This window comes from Pristis pectinata, chromosome 4 (genome assembly GCF_009764475.1).
Source record: "Pristis pectinata isolate sPriPec2 chromosome 4, sPriPec2.1.pri, whole genome shotgun sequence".
Taxonomy (NCBI): domain Eukaryota; kingdom Metazoa; phylum Chordata; class Chondrichthyes; order Rhinopristiformes; family Pristidae; genus Pristis; species Pristis pectinata.
The window spans coordinates 74,619,461-74,631,737 of NC_067408.1; the positions used below are offsets into that span (position 1 = coordinate 74,619,461).

At 40.8% G+C, this 12,277-nt stretch overlaps 1 protein-coding gene across 1 annotated transcript in view; it reads right to left on the reverse strand.

Moving 5' to 3' along the window:
- Positions 1–399: 399 nt before the first annotated feature.
- drd3 (dopamine receptor D3) overlaps positions 400–12,277 on the reverse strand; it is a 31,901-nt gene continuing 20,023 nt past the window's right edge. The window contains 2 exon segments of the mRNA XM_052014454.1: positions 400–596; positions 3,786–4,107. Coding sequence (XP_051870414.1) covers positions 400–596; positions 3,786–4,107 — 519 coding nt within the window.

Here is a 12,277-nt window from a genome sequence, read left to right on the forward strand (position 1 = left end):
AATTCCTAGGTTGACACAAAATGTTCCAGAGATGGTTGTCATTACACTTCACTCTGGATAAGATCAATTTTCAATTATGTAGCACTGAAAAGCAGTGTTAAGCAATTCAATATCCTGGCCACAGTTCTTTAAATTTAAAGAATATCAGACAAAAGAATCAAGGAGTGAAGCTCTCCCACTGATCAGTGTGCTTCAGTTTTAATGTAAAAATTTCATTATTGGTAAGAAGTTTACATTAACAAAGTATATGTGTAATTTTAGTGAACACAAACCTAATGGATAATGGGAGCTGACTCCAATTAAGCAATAATTTTATTAAGGTGGTTGATATTAAGGGGGAGTTAACATTAAAATACCAGTTAGCAATATCTTGAATTAACAATATCTTTAAGACTTAATTCAGCAAGCTAAGATCCTGAGGAATGCTCTCCTGAACTCAGTGTTGAAGGTAGTGTAGATGATGGGATTTATTGCACTGTTGACATATCCAAGCCAGGTGGTAGCACTGTAGAGTTCTGGTGACACATGGCATTGCTTGCAGTGGGTGTTCAGAATGTGTGTGATAAAAAATGGCAGCCAGCAAATGAGGAATATACCTGTGAGCAGGAAAGACAACATCACAGCATTAGAACAAGCATCCGACAAACATTTCTTGGATGTCATCCTCAATTGAACATGACAGGGCCCCTGATAAAAATCCCTTTATTTCACCCCAGCACTACTCCCCAGTGTAATGTACCTGATCGGCAAACCACACATGTCCACATTTTCCTGACTGTAAAGGATGTGCTTTAACTGTTAGCCTTTAACATGAGAACTTTTCAATTGCAGTGTATTTGACTTTTCTTGTACTGTAGAGTGGAATATTCTGCAGACTCACTTAGACTAGGAGAATTAAGGAACATGTTTCTTCATTGTGACAGCAAATATTCAACTGGGTCTGAAACTTGGTACGTATAATATTGCTAATGTCCACCTGGTGACATTAGGGATGTACTTTCTTAAAGTGGTGACAACCTTAAGGCAGTGATCGCACTTTACATAGGTCAATATAAATAAATTATACCCAGGTCCACATCAGACCTCATTATGGCTTGAGCGACTGCAACAGCCTAGAGCCCAGGTGACTAATAGGTTTTAACTCTCAGTGAGCCATCTGCTCGATTTTGCCTGGTAGGTTTCACACCTGGGAACTTTACAAATAACTTGACCCAAGTTACTTCAGGCCACAGTGTGCTGACTGTAACAGGCTGATATGCAGGCCCTGAGTGGAGGGTTGTGCGGATGAGGTCCTTTTGGCCGGGAGTGACCAATGTTCCCAAATCCCAGGACCATTGTGACAATCGCAATTTAGAGGAGACACTGAAATAAATCTAGAGATTTCTCAGGTTTGGATCGCCAGTGCTGTGCCTTAACAGGTGTCCATGGCACCTAATGGCCTCCATGTAATATCCAGCTGTTGGATGGAGCTTTGAGAAGGGCTCCCAGTGAAGAGCTCAGTAAGTATGAGCAGTGGAATGGGAATGAGGAACTCCCTGATTAATACGGCAAGCTGAATTACAGTTGGTGCAACAACAGAATTATTATTGCAGTGAAGATACGTATTATTAACAAGTTCTTTTATGTAAAGAAGTTATACAGGTGACGCCTGTGTTATGGCCATTCAGGTTATGGAAATTCACCCTTACGGAATTCACAAATTACTACTCAAAACTCTGAGATACAGAATAAAATTTGCTCTTATGTAATTTATGTTGGGAAAAAAATTAACTAAATAGACATAAAATGTGAAAGAAACAACAAATTTTGTCTGCTTTTATTTTTTTCAACTCGCATTTCTTGATGCATACACAGATAATGTAATCTTTTTTAGCACGGTAGGTTCAATTTGCTGTCTAGCAGGTTTTTTCTTACAAGAGTTTTTCATGCTATTTACCCTTAAGCCGGCTGAGACAGGACCAGAAAGTTTATGTTCAAGTTGTACACCTAAACTACCACTGTTGTTTATGAGTTATATAATTAAAGTGTTTTGCCTATATTTGATATGCACTTAAAAGTGTATGTCTGCGTTCAAACTGAAGGCTGGGAGGTGAAAGCCATCTGCAGTCACTTGCGTCTCCAAATGCAGCCACTGGCCACTTAAAAGATTTGCTTTATTAGTTTCCAAAGCAAATCTCTTTAGTGGCCCACCGCTGTGAGCCAGCAGCTGCAATACTCATCATTACTGCTGAGAGAAAAACATCCCCTGGGAACACATCTCCACTTATAACATAGGATTTAATGGGAAATAAGGTTTTGCGTTACAGAAAATTACAATATGGATGCTTTTTTGTAATGCTACTCCTCCATAACGCGGGGGTCGCTTGTATCCTATTCCAAACACAGAACTGCCAAGTTTATAAATCTATAAAGATTTTGAATGCCCACTTTATATGAAAGCAAATAGAAAGAATGAAATTTAAATTTGGAAGCTAGAAGTGTCCAATGACACAGAGCAACAAATAGAATGCTTGACTACATAGCTAAAACTGTCCCACACCAGTCAGAGGAAACTGTACCTGAGCTCTGGTTAGACACACCTTAAATATTGTATTACATTCCGGTGAGCCAATCCATGCAAGACCTCAGAAGATTAGAGACAAGAAAGACTGATCCTTGGCATTAGAGGGCTGAGCTACGAGGAAAGAGTGTAAAGAAAACTGGAGCTTTTCACCGTTGAAAGGAATTAAGTGTATGATGATGTCATGGAGATGAAAGGCAGAAACTGGCATTGACCAAAATCTTTAACACTACTTCAAACTAGGTCATAATAGAGTCAAACTGATGAAGGACAAAAAGTGAATTATTAATAGGACTTTCATATCATGATTCATTCTCTAATGCTCCAATAAGCACTTGTATTGATGTGGCAATAACTAACTACATTATCTTCCAGATTCTCTTGAACACTTTCATTAAATAATAACAAAAGCAATATAAATTGTAGCTGCCACAATGTGTTCACTCCCATTATGGAGCCTCCTGGTATTCATTTAGTAATGCACAAGTACTGAACAGATCAAAGGCATGGAATGGACCTGTACTGGGGACAAACAAGTTGGAATTAATGAAGAAACAAATCTTACAATGAAGGAATCAGTCTTATAGTTCTGATGAAGGGTCTTCAACCTGAAATGTTAAGTCATTTTCTTTTTTTTCACAGATGCTCCTAGACCCGCTGTGTTTTTCTTACAATGGGGGAGGGGGTGTGGTTGTAGGATTATTCTAGGAGGACTAGGTAAATGACTGGAACAACATTTTTTTACCTCATTGGGTCTCCTACAATGAATGAAAGCTCCCGTGAGGCATTTCCTGACAGGAGCTGCACTGAATGTCTTGGATGAACCTCTTCTAGTGTATTTGGAATGTTTCTATAATTGCACATAAATGCTTCTCAGTTTTGTTCATCAACAATTTTTTTAAAAAAGCATACTCTAAATAACTACAATCATCTGTGGCCCTCTACTACACAGCTTACACAAATGCCATTCGCCCATATCAGTTACATAAATACGTCAGTCATGGACATTTCTTGCCATTTATTGCATATGAGAATTTGAAACTGAAACATCCATAAAACATAGGTTACAATATTAGGCCCCATAATACATGTTCCTTGGGCTACAGCAGTGCAATTGTTCTATTGGGACCGAATGAACATGTTTCTGGGTTATTCCCAAAGTCCTTGATGCCTTTACATCCTTATTTAATTTTCTAAGAGAGGAAGTAAATGACTGGACACTTACCCAGCACAACAACCAACATCCGAGTTGCTTTTCTCTCTCTCATCTGCAGGTTCCTACGTTTTAATATGGGTCTTAGGGAAGTTGCGGTTTTTCCACTGGGCAGGTTTTTCACTTCGGACGCATGCTTCGCTGCACAAACGCTCTTTCTCTCTGATTCTTCAATCCCATTCTCTGATTTTGTAAACAAAGCCTGGCTTATGCTACAGTAATTTGCAATTTTGATCGGGGAAAGCAGCTCGTTTTTTGGAGATAGACCCGTTTGCTTGCTAAATTTCAAACAAGCAAATGAATGTAATCTTCCAGGAAATTTTTCTTTCATTTCCTACCATTAAAAAAATTGTCATATTTAAGTAAATCATCTAGCATCAATAATTTGAAATAGCTATTAATTAAAGTCAAACACGAAAGCCCAACACTACCTGAAAGTAGTCTTGTTGGATATATTGCAGTGTTAAGGCAGTGAAATGCATGAAAACACAATCAAGAGCAGAAATGTAACCATATTTAAATTTACTAACCAATTGCTTTTCCTAGTTTTTAGAGCAGGTACGTTAGGAACAGGTTTTACCTTAAAGACTCAGAAATGTGTTAATAGAGTCCTCTGTTAGCACAATACATTATTTTTATTTTTTTCTGTACGGTGTTCAGAGGGAAAGGATTTTCCAGTGAGAGCTGAAACATAAGCAGATGTCAGAAACAATAAGAAGACCGGGTAAAACTTGAGGACAATACAGACTCATTCTTTGGATCATCTGAAAGTAAAAAAAAACTTGAATTTATAGAACCACTCCCACGATCTCAATGGATAAACAACAACAACAATTTCCATTAACATAGCATTTACAACTCATCCTAAGATGGTTCACAGTTGCACTGCCAAACAAATAAAAAAATTACATTGACTCATATGAGGATTCGTTAGGGTAGATGACCTAAAGCTTTGTCAGAGTGGTAACTTTTTTATGGAGCATCTTGAAAGAGAGGTAGAGAGATGATTAGGGAGGACATTTTGAAGCCCAAGGCAGCAGAATGTATGGTCATCAATGGTGGAGCAATAAATTCTGGAATGATCAAGAGGACTGAGGTAGAGGAGGTTGAATATTTTCGAAGGTACAAATTTTTTTTTAAAAAGCATACTCTAAATAGCTACAATCATCTAAGGCTGGACAAGAATGAAGACCTAGTAAGGGGTGAGAACATGGTGAGGTTTGAAAGCAAGAATGAGAAATAGTTCGTCTGGATCTTTTACATTTCCTTGAAAGAGCAGACAGACCCTTCCTCAATGTTTTGAACCAGGAATGTAAATTTGTCTGCTCACTTCACAAGTGCTGCCTTATGTGCTGAATTTTTCTTTTTTCAAAGTGACTTAAGTTCATTAGTTTCTCTTCCTGTTGATACACAGTGATCCAGTACAAGTGCGACAGCACCCCTTAGCTGGACAACCCTTCCCCTCTGAACACTGCACAGAAATAAAGAAAGTAATATTACACTAAATGAGTAACCTGTACCTGATGAACCCAATGTAAAATTCAATATTCATAGGTGTGGATTGTAGTAGATACAGAGGGACTACTATAAGAAGAGCAGGCAAGTTCTCTCCATTGTCATCATCAATATGTATCTGTCAACCAACATCACTAATCTGGTCATTATTATTGTATCTGTGGGATATTGCTGTGTGCAGAAATTGTAGTCACACTTCCTACTAAAGCAGGGACCAAAGTAAATAAAGCAGGGACTAAAGTAAATAAACAATGCCTAGATTTTAAAATTTTAGTTATTTTTGTTTGTTAATGCTCCTGTGAAGCACCTTGGTATATGTTTGCTATGATATAGGTGTTATATTAATGGAAATTGTTGTTGTTGTTAATTGTTGTAAATGGCTTTGAGGCATCCTAAGGTCATGGAAGCAGGTCTGTAAATTCAAGTCTTTTATGTTCAATTAAATACTCTGAATCTTTCTCAACCTGAAATGTTGCCTGGTCTTGTAATTGCTTCCAACTTACCATTTTTTTTTAACCTAGCTGAATGATTCTCCAATTCTAAACACTGTATAGTAATATATTGTGCTAAAAACAGTGCGCCATTGCTGAATTTCTGAGCCTTTGTGGAGAAAAAACCTCATCTAAAAACTGAGAAAATCAATAAGTTTGTAGATGAAATAAAATCACATTGATGTTCCTAATAGTGATCATATTCTCTTTATGCTTAAACAGTGCACCATATTCAAGAAGACTACTTTTGGGTGGCATTTTCCCTCTGAGCATTTGGATCAGTGTAACATTTAGTAACCTGGAGAATAGTGCAAACAAAGGGATCACTGTGTATTAAATCTTGGATCCAGGGTTTGAATTGCAAGGGCGGGTTCAACATTCTGTAGCCTTTACAAAGCAACCCAAAACTTTAATTCTCAGCTTTCACATGAACTTTACTAACACCTGCTTTACAATGCCCCTAATATCTCAGACTAACCATTGATAGAGAACTAAGGTTACAGGAAGTTAAGTTCTTGGGCAATTTAGTTGAATACAATATCTTATAGATGCTTCCATTTACCATGAATTCTATGCACCACCTTCTTTCTTTCTATGGTTGATGTAGCTATACAGCAACAAGTATAATCTTACATTTAAGTTGGATGATTGCATCAAACACAGCAGAGTGTGTCACTAACTCTAATGTGTTTGTGGATCAAGCATTCTTCAGTTTCTTCTGATGTCCAAAGTTGCACGCTGCAGAAATGTTAACTTTCCATTTGACCATCAACTATCCAGATTTGCAAAGATACAGTCAATGAGTCATAGAGTATAGAGAAATACAGCACAGAAACAGGGCCTTTGGTCCACTGATCCCAGGTAGACCATCAACCACCCAGTTACACATTCTACATTCCCTACAACTCCCCCCAGATTCTACCACTCACCTACACACTAGGGGCAATTTACAGTGTCCAATTAACCTACTAACCTGCTCGTCTTTGGGATGTGGGAGGAAAGTGGAGCACCCAGAGGAAACCCACACAGCCATAGGGAGAACTTTGCAAACTCCACGTAGGCAGTGCCTGAGGTCAGGACTGAACCCGGGTCTCTGGCTCTGTGAAGCAGCAGCTCTAATAGCTACACCACTGTGACTCTTTTGGAAAGTCAAACCCAGGGATCCTTCTATATTGGATCTTTATTACCGGTTTGTTTGTGAGTTCTTCTAGCGTCTGTTCAGCCTTCCAAGCTTTGTCAGAGTTTGGTTTTCCTCAGTGGATGGGGCCAAATGACTTGCACGACGTCATATGATGGCGAATGACTTTGATTGTGTCCTGATAGATAGGCAGATATTTATTTTCCTCCACTTGTTGTATTTCCCAGAAGCAACAATGGGGAACAACAGTTGCCAGCACAGGCAGCCACGGTGCTGGAGGGTTCCAGTGATACCTATCACGGATCTGAGTATGACCAGGGTATAGTGCTCAGTTACAGAGTGCACAAGGGCCATCACTGATGACCAAAGTCCTCTCGAGCAGGTGAGGCTTAACCTTTGATGTTAGCCTCAGAGGTGGGATCTACTTATGCAGAAGGAATCCTCCCCAATCAATCAGTTCACTCTGTCATTCTCCAGGTGCTTTCTGTTATTTCCAAATTCTCTCCTTTTTTTCCCCTCTCTTCCTCTCTCTCAACTTTTACCATTCCCTTACTTTGTGGATTGGCATTGCCTGCATTTTATACTTTCCATTTTTGCATATGTGAATTATTCTTAGTTTCTAAATGAATTCAACCATATCACTCCACCATCGTTTTCTTTATCCATCTTTCTGCTACCATCTCAGTTTGATTCAATTAATTCCTCTCTCAGTCATATGGTTGCCGCTAGAAATGTATTCCTGATCAGCTGCACTAAATATGTTATAAAATAACATGTGTGTGGTATAATTGACAAACCAAAAATAAATTGCAGATGCTGGAAATCAGAAATAAGAACAGAAAGTATTGGAGTTACTCAGGAGATCTGGCAGCATCTGAGGTAGAGAAATAAAGTTCACAATCAGGTTACTCATCTTCCATCAAAACCTTTCTGACAAATGATCATTGGCCTGAAATGTTATCTGGTTCTCTCTTCTGATGCTGACTGACCTACTGAGTATTACCAGCATTCTCTTCTTTATTCCTCTCAGTTGTACTCCGCCTCTGAAATTCAGCTCGGTTGAAGCCAGTGTAACTGAATTTCAGAGGAAGTGTCTGATGACCTGTTGCTACAACGTAACACTGAATAGGGATTCATTTCTTGTAAGTTTTAATTCTGTTTCAGGGCTTGGGAAAATAAATTTGGCTGCATTGTTTGTGGCAAGGTTCTTCAGATAAGATGTTAAACATAGTGCCGTCTGCATCTTCCCATGCATTAGAGAACATTATTACCTGTGACAGATTCATAGAGCTTCACAGAGTCTATTTAAAGAATATCTGGTCACTTTCCTGGTGTCCTAGGAAATATTCCTCTCTCATCTCACACTAAAAGATAATTAATTGAACTTTAATCTTATTGTCAGTGATAACTTGCACTGATGCACTTTGTGTTGTTTCTGAAATGTAATAAGATATTACATCAATGGATGTTTCTTTCTTGGCATCAAATTCTCTAGGCAGCAGAAATCCCAGAAGATTTCTCTTGAGTGCTGGATGAAACACTTTATTAGTTTTATCACCATAATCATTCTTGTCAGTTTAGCCTTATATGAGTTCAGTGACTGTTCCATCAGCCATTCTCTTGACCAACTAATTTTTAAGCATCTGCTGCAGTTTTACGCAAATATCTACAGCTATTGCCCTGCTTTAATGTTCAAAGTCCTACTTTTACATCAGTAGAATGTAGTTGACCATTCTTAGCATTTCATTGTTCAATTATAATTAATAATCTGAGTAAATTTATGGATACTTTTCACTGTATTTTGCAATTTATTATTCATCCTATGTGCAGGCCGAATAATATCCCTGTCAGCCATCCAGTATTATTAGATTCCTCATGCAAATCATTGTTAAAACCATTTACTTTATTTACATACTGTTTCTTCCAAAATTATTTCATTATCATCCTTAGTTTCATTTTTTTTGGCCTTAGAAAATTATCCTTTCAAGTAACTCCCAGTAATTTTGAGCATCAGTGTGATGTAGACTGATTATTAATTTTACAGTAATTTTGGAGCCATTGCTAATTACCTCTTTCATTTTTAGCTGAACACAGAAGGCAATATGTACACTGTCGTCCTTTATAATTTCCACTAACAACATCAGGTTAAGGTTCTAACTTCTGCTTTTGTGCTCTGCAGTGTTAATTTCTCATTGCCACCATCTTTCAGGGACCTGAAATGCCACCTGCTGATGTAGATGGTTGATAACCCTGCCAGAAGTAAGTAATGTGTGTTAATACTACACACATCTGTTGCATCGGGATGTTTGTGTTATCAGTGGCAGACCTGGGCAGCTTGGGCAAGATGGCTCCATAATTATGGGTGAAGTGGTACTTAAAGGAAAAATGACATTTTTACAGGAGTGAGAGCGAAAGCGGGAAGCAGTTTGGAGAGCAAGTCTCGTTGCTTAGCTAATTGGGCAGCAGCAGCCGATAAAAAGAAGGTAAGCTCAAGCAGAGTGGCCATTGTGGAGCAGCCATTGTGTGGGTGGCTCAGTGTCAGAGAGGGACCTTGAGGCTTTGGCTCGAGAGGCTTCGGCGAGAAGAGGCAGAATAAGTGGGTGGAAGCTAAGGTGAGGTTCAGGTAAGGTCTTTTTTTCTTATTGCACAGTTTAGAGCACTGGGAATGGCCAGGCAGGGCAGTAGTTTGCTCCTCTTGCAGGATGTTGGAAATCAGGGAGACCTCTAGTGTCCTTGACAACCACACTTGCGAGAAGTGCATCCGGCTGCAGCTCCTTACAGACCACGTTAGGGAACTGGAGCTGGAGCTGGATGAACTCCGGATCATTCAGGAAACTGAGGAGATGATCAACAGGAGTTACCGGGAGGCAGTTACACCTAGGTTGCAGGATGCAGGTAGCTGGGTGACTGTCAGGGGAGGGAAAGGGAACAGGCAGTCAGTGCAGGGTACCCCTGTGGCCGTTCCCCTCTATAACAAGTATATAGTTTTGGATACTGTTGGGGGGACGACCTACCAGGGGAAAGCCACAGCGGCCATGTCTCTGGCACTGAGTCTGACTCTGTGGCACAGAAGAGAAGGGGGCAGAAGAGGACTGCAGTAGTGATAGGGGATTCATTGGTTAGGGGAACAGATAGGAGATTCTGTGGATAAGAACGAGACTCCTGGATGGCATGTTGCTTCATAGGTGCCAGGGTCAGGGACATCTCAGATTGAGTCCACAGGGGAGGGAGAGCAGCCAGAAGTCATGGTAGACATTGGTACCAATGACATAGATGGGAAGAGGGATGAAATCCTGAAGAAGGAATATTGGGAGTTAGGAAGGAAGCTAAAAATCAGGACTTCAAGGGTGGTAATCTCTGGATTCCTGCCTGTGCCACATGCCAGTGAGGGTAAGAGCAGCAAGATATGGCAGACGAATGTGTGGCTGAAAAGTTGGCGCAGAGGGCAGGCTTTCAGGTTTGTGGACGATTGGGATCTCTTCCGGGGAAGGTATGACCTGTACAAAAGGGATGGGTTACACCTAAACTCGAGAGGGACTAATGTCCTTGCAGGTAGGTTTGCTAGAGCTGTTGGGGAGGGTTTAAACTAGGTGGGCTGGGGGATGGGAACTAGAATGTTAGGTCAGATGATGGAGCAGTTGGCGTAAAGCTAGGTGCATTATGCAGAGAGACTGTGAGGAAGGATAGACAGTGGATAGGTCATAAACGCAGTAAGTTGGATGGGTTGAAATGTCTACTTTAATGCAAGAAGTATAAAGAATAAGGGTGATGAACTCAGAGCATGGATCAGTATGTGGAATTATGATGTTGTGGCCGTTACAGAGAATTGCCTGTCGCAAGGGCAGGATTGGCTGCATGATATTCCAGGGTTTAGGTATTCAAAGGGATAGGGAAGGGGGTAAAAGAGGGGGGAGTGGCATTGCTACTCAGGGATAGTGTCACAGCTGCAGGAAGGGGGGACATTGTGGAGGGATCATTTACTGAGTCAGTGTTGGGGGAAGTTAGAAACAGGAAGGGAGCAATCACTCCATTGGGAGTATTCTATAGTACCCGCACCCACCCCACCCCCCCCCCCCACCCCCCCAATAGCCACGAGGACACTGACAAGCAGATAAATAGGTAGATTTTGGAAAGGTGCAAAAATAACAGGGTTGTTGTCATGGGAGACCTCAACTTCCCTAATATTGATTGGCACCTTCTTAGTGCAAAAGGTTTAGAGGGGGCAGAATTTGTTAGCTGTGCCCAGGAAGGATTCCTGACACAGCATGTGAACAGGCCGACTAGAGGAGAGGCCATACTGGATCTAGTACTAGGCAATGAACCTGGTCAGGTGACAGACCTTGAGGTGGGCGAGTATTTCGGAGATAGTGACCACAATTCCTTGACCTTTCGCATAGTCATGAACAGGGACAGGAGCAGACGATATGGGAAAGTTTTTAATTGGGGGAGGGCTAATTACAATGGTATTAGGCAGGATCTTGGGAGTGTAACTTGGGAACAGATGTTCTCAGGGAAATGCACCTAAGAAGTGTGGAGGCTGTTTAGGGAAAACTTGCATGGGGGTCTGGATAGGTTTGTCCCACTGAGACAAGGAAAGGATGGTAGGGTAAAGGAACCATGGTTGACAAGAGAGGTGAAATATCCAGTCAAGAGGAAGATGGAAGCACACTTAAGCTTTCGGAAGACAATATCAGACAGGGCTCTTGAGAATTATGAGGTAGCCAGGAAGGAGCTTAAGAGGGACTTAGGAGAGCAAGAAAGGGACATGAGAAGGCCTTAGTGAGTAGAATAAAGGAAAACCCCAAGGTGTTCTACACATATGTGCAGAACAGGAGGATGACTGGGGTAAGGGTAGGACCGCTCAGGGATAAAGGGGGAAACATGTGCCTGAAGGTGGAGGAGGTAGGGGAGGTCCTTAATAAATACTTTGTTTCAGTGTTCACCAGGGAGAGGGACTTTGACAAATGTGAGGTCAGTGTAGAACAGGCTAATGTGCTGGAGCATGTTGAGTTGAAGAAAGAGGTAGTGTTGGAGCTTCTGAAAAACATTAGGATATGTAAGTCCCTGGGACCCAGGTTACTACGGGAGGTGAGGGAAGAGATTGCTGGGACGTTAACGATGATCTTTGCATACTCCCTGGCCATAGGACTAGTACCAGAGGATTGGAGGATGGCAATATTGTTCTCTTGTTCGAGAAAGTTAATAGGAATAATCCTGTGAATTATAGACCAGTGAGTCTTACATCATTGGTGGGCAAGCTATTGGAGAGGATTCTTAGGGACAGGATTTACAAGCATTTGGAGAAGCATAGTCTTATTAGGGATAGTCAGCACGGCTTTGTGAGGGACAGGTCATGCCTC